Source organism: Colossoma macropomum, unplaced genomic scaffold (genome assembly GCF_904425465.1).
Source record: "Colossoma macropomum unplaced genomic scaffold, Colossoma_macropomum, whole genome shotgun sequence".
Classification (NCBI taxonomy): Eukaryota; Metazoa; Chordata; class Actinopteri; order Characiformes; family Serrasalmidae; genus Colossoma; species Colossoma macropomum.
Genome location: NW_023494801.1, coordinates 20390306 through 20417952, shown reverse-complemented (window position 1 = coordinate 20417952; position 27647 = coordinate 20390306). Strand labels below are relative to the sequence as shown.

At 39.4% G+C, this 27647-nt stretch overlaps 1 protein-coding gene across 2 annotated transcripts in view; it reads right to left on the bottom strand.

Annotated features, from left to right (window-relative positions):
- The window catches only part of LOC118821225 (alpha-1,6-mannosylglycoprotein 6-beta-N-acetylglucosaminyltransferase B-like), a 144511-nt gene that overhangs the window by 62229 nt on the left and 54635 nt on the right, over nt 1-27647 (bottom strand). For both annotated transcript variants that reach the window (XM_036589750.1, XM_036589749.1), the window contains exons 4-8: nt 24191-24276; nt 18557-18657; nt 16722-16889; nt 11742-11906; nt 3300-3469 (exon numbers count right to left, since the gene is read on the bottom strand). In XM_036589750.1, coding sequence (XP_036445643.1) covers nt 3300-3469; nt 11742-11906; nt 16722-16889; nt 18557-18657; nt 24191-24276 — 690 coding nt within the window. The remainder of the gene's footprint in view (nt 1-3299; nt 3470-11741; nt 11907-16721; nt 16890-18556; nt 18658-24190; nt 24277-27647) is intronic.

Genomic DNA, 27647 nt, shown 5'->3' with positions numbered 1-27647 from the left:
TAGTTGGGCAAACTGGAGTTTAAATAGTATTTTATATTTGAAAATCTGTGGGAGACAGTTGGGCCTGATGCAGCTGATAAAATTAATAACAGTATTATTTATCATTTTTCAGGCGCTATGCTTAAATTTGTGAGTAGAAAAGTAAATATTGATTGATAAATAAATATTCAGATCTGTATAGGTCGTATTCTTAGACTGACAGATGGAGTAAACTGTTTTAAAGGAGGGAGAATTGTACTGGGAACACTGGGGTGTCAGTTTTTTAGTATATTTAAGTTCTTCAAGGGGGCTACGCACCTAAGATTTTCACTCAGCTTCGCACCTGTGTAAATGTGATGTGACAATAAATGTGATTTGATTTGTGCCACTATAGCAAGTAGGTTAGCAGCCAGTCAACATGGGACCCCCCCCCAAATACCAGAGAGTATGTTGCACACAACCAGCGTCAAAACACCACCTGCGAGAATATCTTTTAAAAGAATGGTTTTCCATCTCTCTAGGAAAGTTCCAGAGACTTGTAGAAACAACATCGAGACACACTGAAACTATGACCTTACTATGACACCTTTGTTGGTTTTTCCATGAATTTGTCACCAGTCTGTACATTCATTCCTGCATGGACTTAGAGGGAGAGAAGTTCAGCTGGAGAGTCTGTCTGAATAAGCAGCTGCGCGATGCACCTGTCTGCTCCCTACGGAGGAAAAGAAGGAGGGAGCCCCCAGAGGAGTGTGGAGTATGGAGGTGTGAGAGGGAGAAATTAGAGGCAATCAGAGAGGTGGAATATGGAGAGGAATTATCAGAGGACGAAGTGGATGCGGTTGCGAGCAAGAGCAGAGTACTGAGTTGAATCTGTACAGACAGAAGCTATGATCAGGACATGCTTTCCTGGGCTTGCTGTCTTCATATGAGCCAAGATGAGAGGAAGATTCTAATCTAAACAGATGGTTCCCTAGCATACAGAAGAAGCAGCCTACGTAATGATCTGCTGATGAGCAGACGGTGTAGAAGCAGAGTGATGGAGGGAGAAAGGAGCTGTGAGCCTATGAAAAAAAATTACAGGTATTTGGTGTCATCGTTTTACAGCCCAATTTAAAGAAATGAGCTCATAAAAATGATGAATACATCATTTTTCCTGCTCGTGACAAAAGCCAATGAGATCTGTTCTTCATTAAATCTGCACAGCAATGTATTCTATCATTTCGTTAATGTAGACTGGGCCTGCACAATGGTTTTTGGCTTGCATGTATGAATCTAGAAAAAGCCTTAAATTGGTAAAGAACCTTTATATTGTGTTGAGGTTCTTTAAGCCAGTGATGCTCAAACTGAGACCTCAGGGCCCATAGATTGTCCACAACTTAAGTGGCAATGCATAAGGATAAAGCAAAAATGTGAACCGTTTGGGGGATCCTGAGGACGGGTTTGAGAATCACTGTTTTTAACAATGTAGAACTGTGTGTCTTGCCTGTGATACATTCAAAAACATTGGTGATGGCTCCTTGTTTAACTATATAAAAGATGCATACTTCATTTATTGTTGGTATACAGTTATTTTTTTCCTTTTTTCAAAGCAAACATTCAAGCTCATTTAGGATAAGTAAGTGTTTATTATTGATTTCTTTATTTCAGAGTGATGATTAAATGTAACTGAAATGTGACTTATGTTCCTATTCATGTTTTTTCTTGTTCAGAAGGGTGAACTGTGACTCAAAAATTTAAATCAGGTCAGGTCAGTTCTTTACATCTCAAATAAGTGCAACATCGTCTCGTTATTAAGTGAGAACAGCAGGTTAAATTGTAGAAATAGACACTTTTTTGTGTCTGCCTTATAGCTGTTCTCTTCACAGTCACTCATCTCATTTTCAAAAGGATTATCATTTGAAGGTTCTTCATGGAACCAAAAGTGATTTTCTACTGCATTGCTCCAACGAAGTGCTTCCTTTTCATGCTACCTTTATGTAGTGATCATACAATTTCAAAGTCATGTCTGAAAAGTACCGTCTCAGGCTTTGTTTTCAGTTTCAGTTTTTTCTGTCTAAAAATAAGGCCTATAGAAGATGAGCCAAATCATACTTGCCTTTATAAACCTTTTGAGCAAAATGTCAAATAGAAGCTTACATTTCTCAAGGCATGTTTAGGCTTTTATTTTCGGGGGCTTGACGTTTCACCAGCACAGAAAAAAGACCACATCTAAAGCTCTTTTTCTTTGATATCTTACTCTGACCCAGCAGTTAGGGGAAAGAAAAATAGACTTTTAACTGAGATAAAAGAGAGACGGAGAATGAGACCAGATCATGGCCCTGTGTTCTTAAAGCTTTTACTCAGAAACAGATGGTTCTGCTCTTTTAACTCCAGCCAGTTGCATCTTATCTTTTCTCCAATCGATAGGGCACCTGTTTTAAGATCCACATAGAACAGAAAGGCTACATGGAACCAGACTTATTTAGAGACTGCACATCAGCAACTAATAACTACAACTGCATGTTGTGAGGCAGATTTTTGTAAGTCAGGAGCACTCTAAAGTCATCCAAATATAGAATGCTCTCATGCTATTCAGTAATCTGAATGCTTTAATTAGAATGCCTAAATGACTTAAGTGACCCTACATGGTGCGAAATACGTAGCACCACAGTTCTAACCATGTAGAAGCTGTCCATGGTGCCAACTACATAGGGGCAATCCAAAAGTACATAGAAGCTGCCCTTGGCTCTAACTACGTAAGGCTATGCATAACTACATAGGAGCTGTTCATGTTGCCAACTACATAGAGGCTGTTTAGAACCACAAAAGAGCCATCTATGGTACTAACTACATAAACCCTGTCCAGAACCGCAAAGGAGCTCTCTATAGTGCTAACTATGTAGGAGCTGTCCTTGTTGCCAACTACATAAAGGCTGTCCACAACTACAAAGGAGCTGTCCATAGTGCTAACTACAAAAAGTCTGTCTAGAACCACCAAGGAGCTGTCTATGGTGCCAACTACATAGAAGCTGTCCATGGTGCTAACTGCATAGAGGCTGCCCAGAACTGTATAGGAGCTGTCCATGGTGATAAGCACATAAGTGCAATCATTGTTACTTGTTTGTTGACATGCACATCAGTGGTTTGATCTAGCTATGTGTTTGTGTAGAAATGTTGAGGGCACACTGTTTCTTAATGATTGCAGTCCAACTACAGCTAGAGTGTAGCATCCAATCACCTCAGCCAGTGAGCCTGGGTTGAAGGGAAGCTCATACATCTGTAAATCATACAAAGATAGGCACAGTATCAGCTACTGAAAGCTACAGTATCTGCGGACTCACCCCTGCAGCTCTTTGACGGAGACTGAAATCTTGAGGTTGTGTCCCAGCACATGAAGGGCTGTAAGAATATCAGCCCACTGCACCATCTCCCCCAGCGGCCCTCCTTTCAGCACTTTAGGACTGAACACATCCCCAGATTCTTCTGTCAGAAAACCCACATGCACCAGGACCTGAGAAAGGGAAAGGGAGAAAAGAAATAAAGAGAGAGCAACTTCATAAAATGAGTCGTCAGGGAGAAATGGTTTTACGGTAGAGTTGAGCGGTATAATGGTAATAAGGTATAACACAGTATTTGAAAATGATGCCGGTATTTCAAAATCATGAAGCGTCAAAATATAAATGTATGGAATAGCGATTTAAGTCTGAACAGCTATTCCACACATTTATATTTTAGAGGATAGGTGATGGGTAAGAGCTACACACACCACAGAACACACCATCTGAATTTGGCTTTCACTCTAGCACCAATCACTCAACTTTGCTTTCTCAGATATCCTCTGAATGGGTGTCATTCAGCATCAGTGAGCTGGAATCTAGACTGTACTGTGTGGTATGTTTGGCCTGCTAACTATGCTAGCATTAGCTTAGCCAAAACACTGCAGTCCTAAACACCACAGAACAGGTTTGACACTGGTTTACTGTTACTCCGACACCAGTCACTCAATTTTTTGCTCTCTCAGACATTAGTTATCATCCATACTTGTGTTAGCAGAGCAGCAGGTAGTCAATCAAGCCTGTACTGTAGTGTGTGGCACTGTTTGGGTCCATCTATCGGTCTGTCCATCACCTATCAGAATGTAACTGGCAAAATCCTGCTAGTTGTGGCCAGCTTTGCTTGCAAAAGATATCAGATGGTCTGTACCTCTGTAGGCTGGAGTGTCTGAGGTTGCCATTCTTCTGCCTGCTATGTATTCAGCTGAGTGGGCTCGCTATCTGTGGTACAATCTTTTGAAGTAATAAAGCACTGCTGTATGACTAGACAATCAATGCACTCTGATGCTCCTCCACAGGAAATATAAAGGAATGAAAGTGAAGCATTGAAGAGAAAATAAATGGAGGGCACTTTGTGACCAGATCAACATATATAGTGAACTATAGGGCATGGTTTTAGTGGACTCTCTTCGTCCTCATGGGTTTGTGTCAGCAGTCTGTCCTCCTCTCATTACCCCTTTATCACCACACTCACACGTTCCTCTCTGTTGGGGTGAAACTGAGGCCCAGAGGGCTCTGTAATGGACAGCAGCCATTACTGTCCAGCTCTAAAGCAGTCCCTCTTGCCAATGTGTGTGCGTGCCTCAGTGGTTTTGGAGGAAAGCGTTATGTTTGAACAGGCTGATTCAGAATCAGGCTTTACTGAAAAGACTCCACATTGCTACAAAAGGCCACAAGGCCACAGAAAGCCAGTGTAGCAGCTGAATAAGCTTCTGAACATTTTATTTTGTTAGCTTAATTATTTTGATAAAATGTCAGAAACATTTTGCTGCTGCCAGAACAAAACCTTATATCTCCTTTTTGTCGTTTGTTTATACAGAATTGGAAAATGCCACTGCCATTTGCATTGTGTCAAAATTTTGTAACAACAATGGTTTAAATGACTTAGAATAAAATCTTGCTGCACAAACAGCCAATTTTGAATTCCTTCTTTCTGTTATGTCACAGAACACAACCCATTTACATATCCACTGTTCATCCAAATGTTTGTAGACACCTTCTCATCTCTTGCCGAAACTTTGTGAATGGTGACCTTCGGCTCATGTGCAGCTGCTCCTGAGCATCCCATTCTGTTGGTAATGCTTTTCTATGGAGTGTGTCAGCTATTGACCGTCTGTGTCAGCAGTGGGTGCACCTTGAAGTAGCTCAGTTCACTAATTAAACAAGGTGTCTACAACTGTTTCAACATGTAGTGTATCTGCCCAGCCAGCTTACAGCAGTTTAGCCCTGCCCATTCACACTGAAGTTATAAGGACTGTTTTAGCCTACACAGCTTTTTGATGAGGCACAATTCAGGACAACCAATCAGAACAGAGTTTAGTTACATGGGTTAGTCTTAATGGCAAAGTAACAAAAACAACCCTTTTAACTCTAAGTAAAAAAGAAATGGAAATGGATATCTAAAAATAAATGATCTCTCTTTTTTTGTACATAAACAATATAAGTGAACAATAAAATACAAGAAAAAATGTAGGATATAGCCCTTTATGGAGGTTTTGGGGGTGATATGTGTTTATTTTCTATCATGAACATTAAAGATTAAACACTTCTAATGTTGTTCTGGCATTTTGTAATACAAAAAAATATGAGATAGAAATCTGTTGTTAATCCACTGTGTCTTCTGTAGGTGAACTAATACATAAAACAAAGTAAGACACACAACACCAATTCCAAAAAAGTTGAGACGTTGTGTAAAATGAAAATAAATGTAAATAAAAACAGAATGTAATGATTTGCAAATTTCATAGACATATATTTTATTCAAAACATAACACAGAACACATATCAGATGTTGAAAGTGAGACAATTTATAATTTCATGAAAAATATTAACTCGTTTAGATCTTGGTAGCAGTAACGCAACTCAAAAAAGTTAAAAAGGGAGAAGAGCAACAAAAGGCTGGAAAAGTAAGTGGTACTAATAAAAAACAGCTGGAGGAGCAATTTGCAACTAACTCACATGACTCGGTATAAAAAGAGTATTTTAGAGAGGCAGAGTCTCTCAGAAGCAAAGATGGGCAGAAGTTCACCAATCTGTGAATAACTGTGTCTAAAAATTGTGAAACAATTTCAGAAAAATGTTCCTTTACATAAAATTGCAAAGATCTACATTGCATAATATCATCAAAAGTCTCAGAGAATCTGGAGAAATCCCTGTATGCAAGGGACAAGGCCGACGGTTAATATTGGATGCTCGTACACTGCATTAAAAACAGGCATGATTCTGTACTGGAAATCACTACATGAGCTTAGGAACACTTCCAGAAATCATTGTCTGTGAACACAATTTGCCGTGCAATCCACAAATGCAACTTAATGCTGTATCATGCAAAGAAGAAGCCATTTGTCAACACGATCCAGAAACGCTGCAGTCTTCTCTGGGCCAAAGCTCATTTAAAATAGACTGAGGAAAAATGGAAAACTGTTCTATGGTCAGATGACTCAAAATTTGAAAATTCTTTTTGGAAACCACGTACGCCATGTCCTGCAGATTCCAGAGGAGAGGGACCATCCAGCTGGTTATGAGCACACAGTTTAAAAGCCTGCATCTCTAATGGTATGGGGTTGCATTAGTGCCTACGGTGTGGGCAGCTTACACATCTGGAAAGGCACTATAAATGCTGAACAGTATAATGAGGTTTTAGAACATAAGTTCCCATCCAGACAGCGTCTCTTTCAGGGAAGGCCTTGTATATTTCAACAAGACAATGCTGAACCACATACTGCATCCATCACAACAGCATGGCTTCGCAGAAGAAGAGTCTGGGTGCTGAACTGGCCTGCCTGCAGTCCAGACCTTTCACCAATAGAGAACATTTGGCACATCATGAAATGAAACAACCAGCAAAGAAGACCCAGGACTGTTGAGCAGCTAGAATGGAACAACATTCGTGTTAAAAGAAGAGGGGATGCTACACATATATATATATGTATATATATGTGTGTATATATATATATATATATATATATATATGTATATATATATATATATATATATCATATTACTAACCATTTCACATAATAACTTTCTGTGAGGTCATTTTTAGAGACATTAAACGCCTCTAGACACCTGGTTCCCATTATCACTGTAAAGAAATCTGGGTCAACAAGTTTCTCTATGATAAACCATTTCACAGCAAACTGCTCTTATTCAGCTTGCTTACATGCACACCAATAATGTGATCATTACTGGATTTAGATACTGGATTACTGGATTTAGATTGGATTAAGGCCGTTATCTGAGATCAAGAAACCAAGAAATCTAATAAAGAACTGGATTTTAGCTCAGTAAACAAGGTTTTCAGTGCATGTATATCCTTACTCTGATTTCTTTCATTTATCTTTGTCTGTGCATGTGTGCAAACAGAGGGTGGAGCTGTTTCAGAAACAGAAAGCAACATTTAACACAGCTCCCATGAAGCAGACACAAAACACTTTGAAGCGCTGCTGAAAGCAGCTACATGCTTAATGAAATGCAGAATATTCTTCATGTTCTAGATCTATGATTTGTGGGCTGTGGTGGTACTGCCTGGGGGTCAGTGTAAATGTCAATATAAAATGTTTCACGTTTTCACTTTTCAATCTTAGGGAACTCATCCATCATAAATGATGGATAAATGGTTTAATAATAATGAGAACTGAAAATGAGCAGCTACCGCTGTGTGCTGTACACTTTATAGAATAAATATGTTTCTAAACATAGAGCTGTCAAACTGTGCCAGTTTTCCTCCCTTCAGCCTGACATCCAGCACTTGGTAAGTGCCAAACAAGATCAGCCATCTCATTAGTTGAAAAAAAAAGACAGTCAGTTTTGTAAAATCTTTTTGTGAGCTGTGGTCATTTGTGTGGGCCATGAGATTGTGAACTCTTGTTCTAGACGATGTATGTTTATATTTGCCAGTAAAGTGACTCGATATATATATATATATATATATATATATATATATATATATATATATATATACATATAAAGCACAGCATGAAGGTTTTTTACATCATGTCCTTCTTCTTCTTCTTCTTCTTCTTCTTTTTCTTCTTCTTCTTCTTCTTCTTCTGTGAGTTTATAGGTGGGTTGCAAAGCAGAAATCTGATTATTGCCTGACTCATGTAGACCTGGTGTTTTCCTATTATCTGATTACTCAAGTGCACATGAATGTGTTTAAAGACGTGTCTTTCAGTGACTTTGTTTACATCTCAACAGAGCTGGGAGATAAAAAAATATGATTTCATGATGCATGATTTGTTATAATATTCTAATATCTAATTAGTTGGAAGTGACAAAGTACTGCCACATTTAAAAACTATTATCAAAACTATAAATACAGTGAGCTTTAAACCTTTAACATACTGAGCTGCTCTAAGTCCAGTAAAACCGGACGAATTACTTTCTTTTTAACCAAACATGCAGCTGGCCAGTGGTTTAGGAATACTGACGATATTCATGATATACACAGAAAAGCATTTTGTGACATACTGTGATGTAATTTATGATAACTAAATATCATCACATTGCCCAGCCCTACATCTCAACCACTGAAGTTTGAAGAAATCGTTATAATTCCCCTTTAAAGGAATACGCCAGAGTTTTTACCTGATTATCTGATTTCTATCTGCTGCATCTGTAAGTTCAAAGTCTGAGTTTAGAGGGTTAACTGGAGAAGCGTGAAGGAACACAAGCAGTACACAGGCAGTACTGTCAGGTCAGGAAGCCGGATAGGTGTAAATCCATACTTCTCCCTGGAGGTGAGACTGTTTGATCTCTGTTCTGATTGCATGTGGATGATGTGTGCAGGGTGTGCAGATACTGACTGAGTGTGAATGGAAGAAGTGTGAATGAGACACGTCGGGGTTGCACCGTGTGCTCTGCTACATCTAAGTCTATCACAGCAACCCAGAGGGATAAACCCCCGCTGCCTTCGAGAGGGAGAATTCAATTTAAGAGAAAAAAACACACACTCTGAAAAAGTGTCTATGAGGAAAAGAGAATGCAAAAAGAGAAATATGAGGCACAGACAGAAGAAAGCAAGAAGGGAGGGCCTTTAAATACGTAAGGCGACAGCACTGCGAGAAGATGAATGTTTTGTCTGCAGCACAATGCTGTGGCTGCATTCTGAGCGAGTCCTTGGTTGAAAGCAAACTGTGAGAGAGAAATTTAATTTAGTTTAATGAGCTGTAAGCCTGCAGTGCTTTGCTCAGACTGTAAACACACAGCACAGTGAGGGGAGCGTGAGGAGCAGTCAGAGCCAGACGACCTTCTGCTTCTGACACTGGAAACCCAACAGTGAAGGAGAGGCACCTTCAGTCATTAAGTAATCTTACGGTTGTAGGCAAAAGTTTGGGTGCCCCTGGTAAAATGACATGTTGTTAAGTTGGTTTCTAAGTGACAGTAAATGAACACATCCTCTACAGAAAACACACTTCTGCATGTTTTAACACCTTAGCGCCCCCTGTAAACCCCCAAAATAATACAAAAAACAAGCAGAAAATACATTTTTATACCTACACATTATACATCAAACAACAAAAGGTTTAACTTCGAACATGCCATATCATGTTTGGAGCACCTTTAGAGGGCAGCAGTGAGTAATGTTTGTTTATTTGATGTTTGTTTTTAGAACCTTTAGAGGGCAGCAGTGAGTATTTGTTTATTTGAGCTCAATCTGTGACTCTCATCAGTTGGGAGCTACTAAGTATGGGAAGCTAGGAAGCAAGTGAGCTATTCAGTTTAAACTAAAGGTTTCATACCATGAATGTTTTATGATCAAGACAGGCCTAGTTGTAACATGTATTATATAAAACAAACATGATCTAACAAAGGTGAAAAATTGTAGATTCTTATTTTGCTTGTGTGCGTCATAAAAAAACTATTTTAGAAAGTAAACATATGAATAATAGTGTTGGGATTCTTGCCCAAGGACAGTTATTGTAATAGGGCATGGAGGACAGAGATGTTACCCACTACACTATACCAATCACAGTGCACTTAACAATAAAGGCAGCATCACTTCTAAGTGAAAATAAGTGAACACATCCAATAACAACTTAAATATGGCTTTTTGCACACTTTAGTGCACAATTTCTTTTTATTTGCTGAGTTAAACATATTGGAAAAAATAAAAAAAAAAATGTATTACGTGCCATAACGTGCACAGGCTATGTTTTTTTTATATACGTTAAGTTCAGATAAACAGTAAGTGTGCATTAAAGTGTGCAGAGGATTGTTCTCTGTAGGGGATGTGTGAACTTACACTGCTGTGCCAAAAGTGGGATAGCAGTATGTAAATCGATTATGAAGTGGTGTTACCTCAAGGGATGGTTTGGGAAAGCCCACTCCTGTCTAAATTGTGAGGTGTTATCTTGTGAGTGAGGTTGAACACTGGCTAGCGTGCTTATGGCAAGGTGATGTGAATTATCGGAAGTCGATCGAGGCAAGATAGTGGACACCAGACAAATGGGACATTCCATTTGCGAAGTTGTGTGAACATTTAACATTCCTTGATCTACAGTGCCGCATGTGTACCAGGAATACATCATAGAAGGCAATACCACCCACAGTGGCAGTGCAGTGACTGCCCATGTGTGCTTAATGATTGTGACCGCTGGCGTCTGGCTAGGATTGTCAAACAGTCAAGCGACTCAGGCAGAAATCACATCCACATTCAATGCAGGAGACCCCAAATGCATATCCTGCAGGTCAGTGCAGCATTTTTTACTTGAGCTCATGAGGTTGCTAACTGGACCCTAGAGGACTGGCAACATGTGGCGTGGTCCAGTGAGTCATGGCATCAGTTGTTTCGGGCTGATGGTAGGGTTTGTGTGTGGCACAGACAGTGAAGCCATGGACCCTAGTTGTCAACAAGGCACTATGCAGGCTGGTGGTAGTTCATGGCATGAGTTGGGTCCACTGGTCTGCCTAAACACGTAATTGACCATTTTACTGCTTGGTGACCATCTGCAGCCCTTCATGGACTTCATGTGCCCCCACAATGATGGGATATTCCAGCAGGATAATGCACCATGCCATCGGGCCCAAGTTGTTGGTTCAAGGAGCATTCTGTACCCAAGGAGCAGTTTATACCCTCTCACTTTTCATCAGTGGTCAGTTTCTGACCACAGAGACATTCTTAGCTGCATCTACACCTGTCTTCATCTCATGCGTTCCCTAATCAATCCCATTAAGCAAGAGAAAATGTGTTGTGAGCAAACATGCCTCTCCACAGGGCCTCCACAAGCCCAGGAGAGATTCATCAGAAAGAGAGAAGCTACACTGATCCAGAGGTTTAAAGTTTAAAGTTTAATCAAGTGAACAAACAGTGATAAGAATGTAGCTGGACCTGATTAGAATAAGATGACCATTTGTAGCACACATAGCTGCTCTCAGCTGGATATTTTTGTTTGAGGGATACCCAACCTAGCACTGACACTGACATGTAAACAAGACTCCTACCAGCTGAGGAGCCAGATCAGAGTGATCATTAGGGCTAGGGTGGAGATTAGATACACGGTTTAAACTAGACACAGGAGACAACAATGAGCAAGAGGAACCAAGGTGGACTAGAGCCAGGATGAGGATTCAATAACAAGTGCATCGTTCGTAATTCCCATTACACTTTACACATATCAGATAGCTCTTTAGCTCTTCAGGACCTGTAAGAGAGCACAAAACATAGAAGGCCTATCCTATCCAGCTCCTTTCCAGTCATATAGGTGGTGTGAGAGTTTTTTAGCTCACCCTCTTCTGCTGCCTCTGACGGCTACGCAGACGCTCATCTAGTCTGCGAGCTGCGACGGCCCACTGCATGGCCAGCCTGCGCATTCTCCTTCTCATGAAGCTCAGAGACTCCTTCCCTGAACCCACTTGCTCCAGCAGTGGACCCAGGTCAGAACGAACCACTGCCTAAAGAGAGACAGAAAGAGAGAACTTGTACAGAGTAGATTGAAACAGAAGATTTTTGTAGATGTTTCTTCAATAGTTTAAGGGAATAACAAGAAGTTATTAAATGCAATTATACAGCTTTTTTGGCCAATTTAGAACCCTCTACAGCAGTGATGCTCAAACTAGTTTTCAGGGCCCCCAGATGGTCCACATTTTTGCTCAATCCATCTGGGGGGCTGTAATGGCCAGTTTGAGAACTACTGCTCTACGGCTCTGTTCATGATTCTGGACACATCTAAAAGTTATTTGAAACATGTGAAGTTTTCAAAACATTTTAACCATTTATACATCTCAATCAAAATTGGTTTTATTGGCATATATTGTTTGTTGACAATCTGCAGTTTTATGTATCCATAATTAAGGACATTTTTGGTTGTGGCATCATTGAACTTTACATTTAACATCAGACTATAGGGTCAAATCTTAGACACACTGTGTCAGGGGGAATCCAAGTTCATGCACGACACAGCAATACAAGCTGTGAAATGAAACCCTTGAAGAATTATGGGAAGCCAGTGCTACAAAATTTATATTATTTAACTCTTTACTGCATGGTGTTGCCACATGGCAACAATGCCTTTTTTAGCTTGACTGCAATATAAGTTCTTGTTCTTTTCTACTGCGAAATTGAATGATTTCTGAATAACATGGTATACTTTTATCTGATCAGATAAAATCAGATTCTGTTGCAGTCTGTACTTCTTTTTTTCACACACATCATATGGTAAGGCCTCTAGAGCCTTCACAAAGCATGTGCATAATCAAATATTCATATGCAACAACTTTGAAAAAAAATCAGAAAACCATAAATACCACCAGTTTAATTGTTGCAATTTGGCAACAGCATGTAACAATGGAACTCCAATGCATAGAACATGAATAAAAAAACACTTTCCACTGGACACACTGGACACTTATTTTCACATTATATATATTTATGTTTTGATTAATAAAATTCTTATCATAACGCTTTTCTGTATTTTTAAATACATTTACGTCTATTTTGCCAGGATGAAGAATGTGAAAAGACACTTGAGGGTTAGGATTAGGTTTTGTTTTGAGGTTAAGGTTAGGGTTAGGATGAGGGCCAGGGTTAGGATTAGGTTTTAGGTTGAGGTTAAGATTAGGGTTAGGATTAGGGCCAGGGTGAGAGTTAAGTTCTAAGTTCTAAGTTTAAGTTCTGCACTTGTGGGTAAGGTTGGTAAGGTTAGGTTTTGCGTAATAGAACTTAACTCTCACCCTGGCCCTAATCCTAAAATAGAAGTAACATATTAACAATACATCTACTTAATGTAAGTAATGTATCAACAGTACATCTACAAGATATTTACTTCAGTGTATTTAGATGCTTCACTGCTGCTACTTCACTGATATGTCATTGATGTGTTACTGATATTCTGAAAAATATAAGGAGTTTATTAATCATCTACACAGGACCACTCAAAACAGTGTTACTGAATGTGGCTACACATTTTATGACAGTGTATTCGTTTACTCCCACTGCATGCATTGCATATTATATTACAGTTCCATTGTCACATATTGTTGCCATATGGCAACAAAATACAGTTTTTTTTTCAAAAATTTAAAATGATCCAATAATTATACTGTTTTCAATACAAAAAAAAAAAAATGATACAAAAGCATTGGAGTATAAAATTAAAGTAAAATATATAAATATAGAATTATATCAAGTGATCATAGGAATTTTTAGTCTGAAATCAGTTATAAAAAGTTTGTATCAGTCAGGCCGTACTAATAAGATAACAAGGACTGGATCCTTGAAAATATGCTGTAACCATGGCAGGTTTCAAAAAATTGAAAATGGGTCAAATGCAGATAGCAGTGGGTTAGTTTTATGTATCACGTACAGAAAAGAACAAGGTTCTGTTTTTCCACTGACAAGAAGGTGCACTGGGTGTCAATTATACATCTTGTAAATAAGAGATGCATTTTGTCGATCTCAGCCATATGAGGCTGTGTGCCAAGAGTGCTCTAACCGCGGTGAAGTGCGTGAGCATGAGGTGTGTGTGTGTGTGTGTGTGTGTGTGTGTGTGTGTGTGTGTGAGTGTGAAGGGCCAGTGGGTTCAGAAGTCCCAGGCGCTGCAGCTGCAGACAGTTTCTGCCTCTGAGACTACTGCTCCAACAGTCTAACAGCCGCCTGGCCTACTTTCCCTCCAATGCACACAACACGGTCTCTACAACACGTCCTGTATAACTCATGCTTATCCCTGAGACAATAGAATAACCTGCTGCGCAGAGAAGCGGAAAACGAATCGTTTTCCGGGCCATAATTCGTGAAGAGAATGAAGATGTGTTCATCTTTTTTTATGACCTCATCTCTTTAAATTGACCAGTAAAAAAATGACAGTGAATATCCATAAACCCCTTTGAGAACGGCTTTAATGAGTGAGAGACTTTCTTATGAACTCAATCCCTCTCTTTCTCTCTCTTGCTACTGTGTGAAATGGAATTAAACAGTCATGTGCACACTAATCCTCATTAATAAACCCCCATAAATATAGCAGTTAACTTGCTGATTAAAGTGTTACTTCTGAAAACCTTAATCAGCACTTTGTATTTACAATAGTGCTCCATATTCATGTGTGGATGGTCATATAAATTCTGATCTATCAGGCCATGCATGCATGTGAAATGGCATTATACATAAATCCAAGCTCTTTTATTACCATCCAGCCACTGAAGCCAAAAAGGTTATGACTTGAATTATAGGACCACAATTTGTGGGTAAAAGTCTATGAGGGATGTTATGTTCCTTGCCACATACAGTTATATGCAAAAGTTTGGGCACCTCTGGTAAAATGGCATGTTTTGTTGATTTTCTAAGTGAAAATAAGTTAACATGTCCTCTAATAAATCTAAATAAATCTATGAAAAATTTGGAATGGAACTAGCTACCCACCTCTGACCATCTTACACTGCTTTATCATGCTTTCATGCCGTCACAGTTAAATGATCTAAAGGAATTGCTTTCTATACATTCTTCACTGCTGCCTACAGACCATCCATAGTGTCTGTATTTTCCTTCACACATTTCCCAGCATTAACCCTCATTCTCAATCAAAATGTGCATAAAAATGTGATTTTCGTATGGTTAACACCTTTTGGGTGGCTTATAGTGGTTATATAGACTAATATTTGGATCAGATGTGTTACTGTAATGAAGAGTTCATGTTTTTTTCATGAAAAAAAACCTTCTCAGTACATCCAGATGAAAGCGATTCGTAGAACACTATGTAGCAGCTTGGTTCTGTACATATCACAGTCATATACTAAAATATGCTAATGAGAGGATATGCCAGGCACTGACGAGAGTCGAGAGAGGCGGCATGAAGACTGAGCCCCAAGGCGCCGACAAGCCACGCTGCCCATGCAAAACCAATGTCAGCTGACTCTCTTTAAGGGCAGCACGAGCACCTGAGTCAAGAGGAAGAAAGAGTTGCTGCAGCCCACTGTTCCCTGAACTGTGGCAACCCACAAGGGTCAGTCGTGAGCTATGGTCTGGTGGCCTCGCTGCTAGAAGTGAAAAGTTAATTACGGGACTCATGCTGCTTCCAGTGGCTCTCCTTGGCCCCTGCAGCTCAGACGCAGCTCATGCTGCCTCTCACTGGTGCCTGGCACTGTTCTAGTAGCGGGAAGCACTCTACTGCAGCAGCTAAGCATGCAACAGTTTCACCACAGCACAGGTTCATTCCAAGTTTAGAGAATAGAGACTCAAATCTGAGCAGGTAAACCTGTGTGTTTGTGTGTGGAGATGTTAGCTACTTTTATTCCACATTCAACCATGTTTGCTAGAAGCTACCATTAGCCTAGTGAGAGGGCATAAGCTTTATATACAACCATGCAGGTTCATTCCAGCTCACTGAGAATAAAGACTCAAATCTGAGTGGGTAAAACTGTGTGTTAATGTGTGGAGCTGTTAGTATAAGGTACTTTCCTTTAGCTAAAAGGCTAAAGCAGCAGCATTTCGGGCTCACTGATGCTGCACTGAGGCAAGTTTAGAGGAGAAAGCCTCAAATCTGAATGAGTGAATTTGAGTGACATAAAAACAATCTTTCAGATTATGAATGTTCCATAAGAACATAGATTTTTTTGGTGTGTGTTTTGATTTATGACTTCAGGTATACTTTAATTTGGTCATTGTGCTTCATATGACATCACACAAATCTCCTCTTTAAACAACTTCCTTACTTGAGCAGTGGGGCAACTTCTTGTTTTCTCACTTAACGCCTTTAACAAATCTTGGGCCGCCAGTTTTATTACCCACTTATATAATCTCAGAATAGCTCTATTAGTTTGCACTGAAGTCTCTGTAGCTACTGAATAATATACCTTTGTATGAAATAAACCTGGAATGTTAAAGAGAATGTTAAACCTCAAAATTCACATTTCTTGCTGGCAATAACCAAAGTGTATAATCAACTATTTCTCACTCAGAAAAGAGAAGGTATTTATTTCCATTTGAATTTGATGATATTGGTGAACATTGGGGACATTTTTGCATTTTTTTTCTAATTCTTTGACATTGAAACAAACACAGAAAAGTTGAGCTTGTTGATACAGAATGTAAATGTAATTTATTTTGTAACATATAAATATGTATTTATAGAGGTGCATCTGAGCAATTCTTTTTGATTGCCAGTGTACTTTTAACTCCTCTCCTATGATTTGTAAAAAAATATATCAATCAACCAACATCTCTGAACCACATCCCGCCATTTGGAAACACATCTATAGGCTTTGTTAGTCTCTCACCTGTTTCTTTGGTGTGCTGCTGACTGTGGGTTGGCTGCTGTGGTTCCTCCAGCCCAGTGGGGGGCAGAACCACTCCACCTCACTTAAGTAGACGAGGAAGGAGCAGTCAGAGCCATCTACTCCATAGAAAGCATAGCAGGGGTCCGACGTCCACCTGGCTCTCATCCACTAGCAGAGCAGAGTTAGACTTTAGTTTAAGATCAGAATTCTGTGAATGATAAAGAACTTTTCAAAGTTCTGTTCTGTTGCTAATGATGAATCAAAAGTAGCATTAGCTAGTTGACAAAGCTAATCAGATGTTAGCAAACTGAAATATTGAGTACAAAGCGCTGAGTTAACTGGAGCCTGTAAATATGTGTTTATTTTTGTTCACATTATTGTGCAAGTTTCTGCTCTTTCTTTGAGTATAAGAAGCATTATAATTGAGGACTGACAATCATGTCTGTCAGTAAAGCACTGTTTGATTAAAACTATTGGAGAATAAAATAAAAAATGTAAATATAAATATAAAATTACACCGCTGAGCAAAAACATTATGACCACTCAATAACGAAGCAAATAACGTTGATAATCCCATAGCAGTGTTGCATGTTAAGGTCTGGGATATATTAGATGGTAAGTGAACAGTCGGTTCTCATAGCTGGTGTGTTGGACTTGGGAGAAATGGGTAGACGTGAAGACCTGAGCGACTGTGACAAGAGCCAGGTCGTTATGGCCAGACGACTGGGTCGCAGCATCTCTGAAACAGCAAGGCTTTTGGGGGTGCTCCCAGGCAGCAGTGGTGAGTGCTCACCAACAGTGGTTTGAGGAGGGACAAATCAAAAAGCAGTGACAGGACAAGACTCATCGCTACACAAAGGCAACAATGGCTATCCCGTCTAGTCCGAAACAACCGGCTACTGTGGCACAAGTGATGGTTACAGGCAAAACGTTTAACAACACACAGTGCACCCTGCTGCACATGGGTCTGGGGACTGGTCAGAGTGCCCATGCTAGCCCACTGTACGCCATTTACCTGGGGAAGTGATGGTACCAGGATGCACTAAGGGAAAAATAGAAACCTGGGGGAGGTGGGGGGTGATTGCTGGGAAGGCCTTTCATGTGGGTGTCAATTTGACACGTTTCACCTACCAAAAACATTGTTTTGGACCAGGTACACCCATTCATGGCAATTACCTGATGGCAGTGGCCTGTTTCAGCAGGATAATGCATCCTACCACACTGCACACATTGTTCAGGAATGGTTTGAGGAATATGACAAAGAGTTTAAGGTGTTGGCCTGGATCCCAAATTACCCACATCTCAATTTGAGCGAGCATCTGTGGGATAAGCTGAAATGAAGTCCGATCCATGGCGGCTCCTCCTCACAACTTACAGTACTTAAAGGATCTGCTGCTAATGTCTTGGTGCCAGATACCACAGGGTAACTTTTGAGGTTTTGTAGAGTCCGTGCCTCAGTGGGTCAGAGCTGTTTTGGCTGCATGCAGAGGACCAAGAGCATATTAGGCAGGTGGATATAATGTTTTGGCTCATTGGTGAATTTTTAGATCTCAAAGTCGGTATTGTATCAGCCACAAAATGTTTATATCTGTCTGCCCCTAATATTGATGCTTTTTTGTCAGCAATCACAATGTCCTTGTGAACACAGCCTTAGTGTCCACATTAGCAGTTTTGGATGAAGCTGATCAAGATGGAAAGATTTAAAAGAAACTCTTGTCAGTTCTTTTGTTATTTAGAAACTGTGCTGCTGGGAAAATAATAGAAGGAATATGAACACGTTGGACAGCAGTGACAGAAATCTATAAAAGAGTGTGGAAGTGGACATGACAACTCACATCAACTTTACTGGCGCAGTCTGGGTACCCAGGATCCTTTGGGACTTCGCAATGGCCCGCCATTCCGTCTCTCCCTGCAGATATGACAAGCAGAGTGTGACAGTGCACCTCCAGGAGAGAACAGTCCTAGTGTGGAAGGCCAAAGGGCTCAAAAGCTCTGGCAGCTTTAATGAGGCTGTGGGTGGATGAGTTTATCCTCGCTTGTCTACCCAATTCTTTTTACTTGGTTTGGGAATAAAAGCACATTCTTGCCCTTTTGGTGGCACCACTCTGTGGTAGTGTCTGTGGTCTTAGTTAAAATGCACCTCTGATGGCTGACGTTTCCCTGCTGTGCAATAAGTCTGTGGGGGTAATGCAGGAAATTGCCAGCATCCCCTTGCCTTGATTAATAAAATCCTCTGCTCTGTGAAGCATTGGGCCCCGCTTAGCTTAATTAAAGGAGCAAAAGAGAGAGAGAGAGAGAGAGAGAGAGAAAGAGAAAGAGAGGGAGGCTGTTCTTTATTCAACAGGCTGTCGAGCTCCAGTGAGCGTGATCACACAAAAGGATTATAGGTCGTTTCTATGTGATTATAGTAATGATGGCGACAGTGATAATAATTAAAGACAATGTTCCAATGGAGTGCAGAAAAACTTTAATCTGAAAGTATATGTACAGGTAGATACACAGATTTTTGCAGTTTGATGACTAATCAGATGGCTAATCCTGGCAAACTACACCTTTGCAAATTACTTAATCTGTCAGAAACGAAATGCAAATCTGTGGTGCAGTTCGGTGAATCCCATCAACAAGAAGTGTCAATATTGAAAACAAAAATGAAGGATTCAATCTGTTCAAAACAACTATAGGCTATGCATCCACAAATTTGAACAGAGGCAATGCCAGATTGAAACCACAGAGTGGAACCAAGTGGAAACTTGGAAATTTCAGGACTGTTGAAGCAAGTTATGAATAAGGTACACTGAGCCAATGTGGAATTATCTGATAGAATACGGGAGTAACTTAACAACTCAAGCAGTAGAACATGTTGGTACACTTACTGGCCACTTTATTAGAAACACCTACCTTGTTGGTACACCTTGTAGAACAGGGATGTCAAACTCAACCACTAAAAAGGCCATATTAAAAAAAAATCACAGCAAATCTGTGGGCCAGCTGTGTTTTTATTTCATTTTTACTCAACATGTCGCTATGACTTGAACAGTCACTGTTTATTCAAAATATGCCAAAACTGGCAACATCAAAACAGGCACTTAATACTGATTGAAAAATAATTCTAAACAAAAATAAATTGTTTTATATAGTTTTTTTTTTTCAAAAACTGCCTATTTGCTTGAAGTAGACACCAGGCATCTTTTCTTTTTGTGTAACCACTGGCCCATAGATTGTTGTTGGGGGAGGGGTCAGAACACACACTATGTTGCAGTGCATGCTGGGGACTGTAGTGCATCTCAGGGTGAAACAGGCTAATAAGAATAGAAAACTACAATCATTTTGGGGGCTGAATAGAACTGTGTCATGGGCCTGACTTGGCCAACAGGCCTTGTGTTTGACACATGGGTTGTAGAAGGTGTGAACAAGTCAGTGAGTTGCAAGTAACAAGTCAGTCTCGAGTCTTGACACTTGAGTCCCGAGTCAAGTCCCAAGTGTAGACAGTCAAGCGTTGCTTCAAGTTTTGATTCATCACAGACAAGTCAAGTCTAGAGTCTAACTTCAAGACCTAAACAAACGTGCATTCTTCAGCAAATTTAAAGCCATTTCAACAATGAACACCCAAAATGATGCTAACAGTGGCAAAATGATTGAAAAATTATGGTGAATGTACAAAACTAAAGTTGGCTTCATATTAAAATTTTTAGTTTTGTAAGACTCTAACTTAAATGCTTAGCCGTTGCTATTGATGTTTTGCTTGTTTCTAGCTTATAGACGTGAACTTGAATTTTCATGTTTCACTTGTTTGCCAAAATAAAATAAGCCAAGTATAAGCGTAATAACAGACATTTGACGATGTTGCTGCACATCAGATTTGCATTTGATGCAGTTCTGGCCAGGAAACAAATCCACAAATCCATTCACCTGAAAAAGTAAACAACTGTAGTAAGGCTGTCTACCAGCAGCCTCTCCATGTTTTTTCCACTTCGTGAGTCTGTTTGAGACTTTTTTTTATTTTTGTTGTTTTGAGTCTCGTCACATGACTCTAGTCAACACCTCTGACAGTTACAGACTATAGCTATTGATCTTTTTCCATACACAATGTGTGTTAGGTGTCTTCTAGCCCTTTATAAGTGGTCATTTTCTGATCACAAGGCCACAGTTGGCTGGATATTTTGGGTTTAATGGACTCTTGTCAACTCAGCAATGACACTGAGGTGTTTAAAATCCCCAGCAGTGCTACCATGATGGTGTCACGGCTTTGCAATCTTCTTGAAATCCATTTACCTGTGATAAACTGCACTATTAGACTGACAGATAACATCTAAACAGTTACACACATTCTCGCTCACCACCCCTCAAGATTGTTTTTTGCCCCTCCAAGTGGCACATCCTCCTCTTCTCAATTTACTGATTTTCATAATCATGTCACTACATTAAAAATGTTGCCTCCTGTTCATTATGAAATTTGTTCATTATGCCTCAACCTTTAACCCACCAGACCAGGGGTCATCAACTGAAGGACTATACTCCAGAAGCAGATCCAGAAAAGTACTACAGCAGACCAAACCAATCACTTGAAAAAAAAACTCTGATAACAAAGCTCATTAATAAATGTTTAAAAACACTCATATTTCAGACACAAACATGAACACGCGCAGTCCTGTGTCACAGTTTATCCAATCACGTGTTCATGTAAACAACTTTAGCTAAAGACAGCTAGTCAGAACAAAGATATCAGATTAGAAAGAGAAAATTTTCACATATGTTCATAGATTTTTAATTGAATTTGCTATTTCTGCTCTGTGTAGTGAAGGGACAACATTGGCTTGTTAAAAAAAGTAATGTCGATATATATGTATATTTTTTTTTACAGCAAAAATGATTGCCAGTGGTCATACTCTTATAAAATGCTCATTACATTATAAAAGTATGTTAAAAATAAAAGTTTATCAAATATATGTTGTCATTTTTTTTTAATAGTTGCATCATTAATTATTAATGGTTAAGTGTTTAAGGGTAACTGTTGTCACATTCATGTATGCTAGTTTGTATTTTCAGACCTTTGTAAGTAAGTAATTTGATGTAATTGGACCTTTGCCTGTTTTAATTGAATACTCCCACTCTAGACCACACAAAGGCCTCCACTGGCTGTTCTGCATTTCACTTTAATGGTGTAATGGTTCACAAATGGCTATGAATTAATAAGGTGAATTCTGATAGAAGACGAGATAAACAGCGATATTTAACATAAATTACATTTCCGATCTCTTAGATATTTAGTTTTTTTATTAAAACTTTCCAGTTTTCAATTTGTAACAAAAAGTTCTGCACATCCTTCAGCGAGGCAGAGACTTACAGCAGTCAAAAGTATTCTGCTTATCAGATACAGAGACTGATGAGATATCAGTTCACCTAGACAGCAGCCATGAAATGGAAGTGGGTTCAAGATGCACAGCGTCATCCACTTCATTTTCCTTTTTGTAATTGCTGGTTATATTTCTTAATCCAGCCATCAGTTCAGTTTCATTCAAAGTTACAGGAAGGCTTTGTGAAATTGTGAGCTGGAGAGAGTTCTTGTGATTGTCATTTTTACCTGATTGTATAATAAAGTGTTTTGTTTTAAACAGTGATCAGTAAGCCCCTAAATCGTAAAAATGTTGAGAATTCACAAGAGTGTTCTAGAAATCTGTGAGGGCCTAAAGGGCTAAGTAGCCTAGATCAGCGGTGTCCAGTCTTATCCACTAAGGAACAGTGTGGCTGCAGGTTTTCATTCCAAATAAGCAGAAGATTCTATTTATTTATTCAATTAGTCTCAGCGTAACATATCTGCAGCCACACCGGACCTTTGCAGAAAAGACTGGACAACCCTGGCCTAGATTATTTGCTGTTATTCTTTCCTGTTAAATCCAAAGTAATTTCAAAACATTCTATCGGGTGGGTATCCAGCTGGGTTTGCGCAGCCAGATACAGTTATCATGATTGAGAAAGCTAAATCAAACATTTATTCATACAGTAGGCCTATTCCCCAGTCAGTCGACTGGGGCAGTTTGAGAAGCAGGTCTCCTAATCTGACTGGATGGCATTGAACATCTGGCAGTAAAAAGTTGCACAGAGGTGAACCATTTCGCAAGTGTTCCAGGATAAACTGAGTTGTCTGTACCACTAGTCTCTTAAAAACAAGCAGCTGCTCTAAGCAAACAGTTAAAAAGGTCAGAAGGGGTTCTTGATGTCAGATAGATGGCATTACTGTTTGGAATGATTAGTTTTACTTGTTCAATGACTTTAGTTTGACTTTTGTCTTTGTCAGAAAAGAATGTCAGATCATATTTTGAAAAAACTTTGATGCCAAATCTGATAAACATTTTTATGTTATCAGTGCTGTGACCTTCTTATAATATCACATAAATTGAACAGTATTGTTCATACATGGAAAATGTGGCACCTCCTGATCCAAAAATCCCATTTACCACCTGTCCACCATCCAAACAGCAGTGGCCCTGTGGTGGTCCCTGTCTGTTTGTGGACTGGGTAAAGGGTGGCTTTGTCTACAGTCTGTTGCCATAGTCTGTAGTTATATACCTGAACAGTTTACCTATATGGTGGGTGTACCTAAGGTAGGTGTACCCAATGAACTGGCATCTCAGTGTAAGGTTTTTTACAGTAGGATGGTAATGGGAGTAGTAATGACAGGGTTGGGCAAAATACTTTGAGCTGTACTAAATGTATTTAGTTTGGTAAGACAAATGGAAAAATCTTCCTTTTTTCCCTTAATTCACACTGTTCCTCACTTTTACTTGTTGGCATTTTTTCTTCATGTAATTATTCTGTTAATACGTTTCATGGAAATTTTGCTTAAAATTTTGTTCAGTTCCAAAAAATTACATTTTTCTCTTTTCTCTTACCACCTGTTTCAGTCCACTGCTGCTCCCACAATCCCTCAGGCAGTACAGTACAACAATGATGCTAGATTTATCGCTCACAAACATGTCCACTACTGAGGAGACTTTTAGTTTGATCACCCCCTTTAAAAGAGCTCAGAAACACTGACATTAATAGCTGATCTTCCCTTTGATTTATCAGTCTACTCAGGCTTTAGTAGGAACATCAGTGTTTGTAAAAAGGCGGTTAATTGAGGTCCTCTTTAGAATTCAGCTAACAAGCACGCTTGTTACATGCCATAGTTAATAGTCATACACGCATTGATGGTATTTATTTTGAATATTGTATGTTTTTTTTTTTAATTAGTGGGTATTTATTCTAAAAGTATTTTCCTAAAAATGTAAAAAGGAACTGTATTCTGAATACAACCTTTTCAAAAGACTGAATACAGACACAGATTTTTTGTATTAATACGTATTTCCAATATTTGTACTCTGTTACATCCCAACCCTGATTAATGGTAGGATACTAAATAGGCTTTACTGGATTTTAAGTGGTGACTGGGTTAGTATAGGCACCTCTGCCAGTGTTCTTACTCTTCTGCAGGATCTGCTCCACACGCACAGCCATGTTAGATACATTCTGAGCGATGGCCTGAATCCGCTCCACGAGCCCCACTGGCTGGAACCTGAGAACACACACACACACACACACACACACACAAACATATTTATCAAAAGAGCAGTTTAAAACATCTGAGTAACTTTATGTAGAACAGACCGACATGCAAGAAAAACTGTAAGATCAGGCAAGGATGGACAGGGATCAGAAATTAGCCCTGGACTTGTGTCCCAACCAGCCTACCACATTTGGCCGGACACCAACTATCCTTGCACTCCTATTCAGCCTGTTCTTGCAGCCTTTAGCTGTGTAACATTTACCAACTAACTAAGTACAGTGACCATTTTTTTCTTAGCTACCTAACTAGCTAATATATAATCAGGTTTAGCTGATGATTGTTTACTCATGCTGTTTTTTTCTCGAATGCTTATTTGAGCTTTCTCACCACCCTTTTGTAAATGAACACCATGCACTAACTGAAAACCGAGCATGACATGCCTCACTTAATCACATGAAAAAGTTCAAGCCCTTCATGACCGAGTAGGAAAAAGCTAACGGTGGAAATCATGATGACAGCTAGAAGTACCTACCGATACAATTAAGCTATGGTGGTGCTGTGTGCCAGGGAGGTGTGTGCCAATGTCTTGTTGTACTCTTGCTCGTTTTCCCTGTCAGTGAGGCTTTGGACATATCCATCACTTCACCCACCTCTAGCCAATTAGCAGTAACCTGTCTATAAATCTGTTTTATTTGTTACAAGTGTTACCTTTACCTTACATATATGCAATTATAGAGAAATAACTGACATTTTTATGTAAGGTGTTGATAAGTAAGACATGTGTTAAAGGGCAGGTGACACTGCTTGGACTCAAACTGCAGGCTGAGGGTGAACTGCACTAGTGAGGATTTCTTTGCCATGTGTTTGGCTAATGAAAATGAGAATGCTATGACCTAGGGGTGTAACAATATTATAAAGTACATTTATAGAGTTTTTTTTTTAACAGAGCAGTGGCAGCCCTGCAAAGCTTTTTTGTTGATTACATTTTCGCTGGTTGTGATTCTTTGGTCATTTGGTCTTTTGGTCTTTTTTCTTCTTTATCAAAATTGTATCAAATACAAAAAAAGAGGAGATTAGCTGTTAGACTATGTAGAGCTAAAGATGTAAATGATATTTGTTCTGTTTGGTTGTCATGAGCTGTTAACAAATAACATAATAATAATAATAATAATAATAATAATAATAAATAACAGATACAGTTCATTAATAAAACAGTGTGTTTTTACCAGTACCAGCCATCGGCAGAACAGATGCCATAATGTTAGATGTCATGACAGCTTAAGACACATGCTGATTTTTGCTATGTGTACTTAGTTAGCTGCCAAGACTCCAAACATTATGACATCTCCCATGACAATTAACACTTACTGAACATGACACTGTTACATCACTGAATAAAATGTGTTTTGACAGTATAAGACATCTGCCATGAGATTTTATGTCATGGTTGTGTCAACATTGTGGTGGCTGCCACGGGAGCGCACTGCCTTCATTAGCGTGGAAGCTTGGTTTTGAGGGTTTGACTGGAAGAGGCTCATGGGGCGCACGCACCCCCTGTAAGAACGAGCTGTTTATTGTTGTTGTTGTGTTGTTCATTGGTTTAAGTTGTTGTTATATGTGCTGTTTATGTGTTATTGTGACAGGGTTGTGGGGTCAGTTAGTGGGATTTGTGTGCTCATCATTAAGAGGAAGTAGTTGGCTGATGGTGACCTCTCCCTGTGGGGTTAGTTAAAGCAGCGGCCTCTCTGCTTTGGTCATGAAATAAAGAGCAGTTTCTGAACCGAAATTATGGCCTCACTTGTTTCTATAGGCTCCTATACTATGTAGCAGGTTTCAGGTAAAGTGTTACCAACAATTCATTCAAAACAGGCTTTTTTGCTGCTTGATGGCCCAATGAATTGAAAGTGAACGGTATGTTTTGTGTTTACATATTAAGTCAAACTCTTTTATTTCAAAAAAGCAGGAAAATTCTGTTTTCCTATTATAAAGGCCCTGGCAATTGGAATACTGAAACATCCTGAACCAGTTCCTGGTTCATGAGAAAAAAATTCCCCCCCCAAAAATTCCTCCCATGATTAAGGCTCATTGAAAGAAACTAGATGAATCTGCCAAAAGTAGAGCACTAAATTTGCCTGCTGAGTTTTTCAGAATTGCTCCTTATGTGACTGAGTGCTAAATAAAGCCAGCATGGTCTACTTTAGTGAACAGAAGTGACGTTAAATACAGGATGAATAAGCCCACTTTAAAAACCTTCATTTTTCACAAGTATACTTGTGAAATTGGGTCAACGGACCATTTTCAAATATATTTGAAAGAAATTACGTTAATATAGTATTGAATAAATTACACTCCTGCTGAGCTTCTTACATACCATGTTCTCATATCAAACATCCTGTACATGTCTAATCGGTCCGTAGTCTGACAGTTTGACACTGATCATCGGCTTATCTCACTGATGCACTACATGTCCCAAAGTTTGTAGACACCTGCCCACCCATTCTTTCTTCTGATATTGAGGGTATTAATAGGGTGTTTGTCCCCGCTTTGCTGCAGTAACATCTTCTACTCTTCTGGGAAGGCTTTACACTAGATGCTGGAACATTGCTGTGAGGATTTAATTGCATTCAGCCACAAGAGCATTAGTAAAGTCAGGTACTGATGTTGGATAATTAGTTTTGGATCACAAACACCACTCAAGCTCACCCCAAAAGTTTTGAATGGAGCACCATCATATCAAACAACACAGTTCCACTGCTCCACAGCCCAAAGCTGGGGGGCTTTATACTCCTCTAGCTGATGCTTAGCATTGAGCATAGTGACCTTAGGCTTTTGTGTGGCTACTCCAGAAGTGAAAATGAAAATGAGTTTCCAAAACTAGAGTTTAGAAAATGGAACTTCACTCTTGCTACAAGTGTTTCTGTCCATCCTTCCACTGTTAAAAGTGAAACACAATGCTATGGATCTGAAAGGATATGCAGCTGCCAAGAAAACAAAGACAATTTGCAAACCAAACAAAGAAGCTGCTGGTGTTCTCAGAACTATGAACTGACCACCCAGGCCTCAAAATCATTAGAATGAATTGGATTGTGAGCAACAGAAAATGCAAACTTCTAAGACTGAACTTTGAAGGTGTGAAAAAATGTACTGTAGATTCATTGTAGATTCCTTTAGCACCATTCACACTTGGCATTAACATGCATCCTGAGTGATCTGATCGTAAGTGGACAGCGGGGGGCAATGCAAGCAAAGTTTATTTATATAGCGCTTTTTACAACTGGTGTTGTCACAAAGCAGCTTTACAGAAAAATCAGCATTAAAGAAAGAAATCCGGGTCCAAATGCGTCCTGGAGATCATTGAATATAATTTTGATAACAATTAC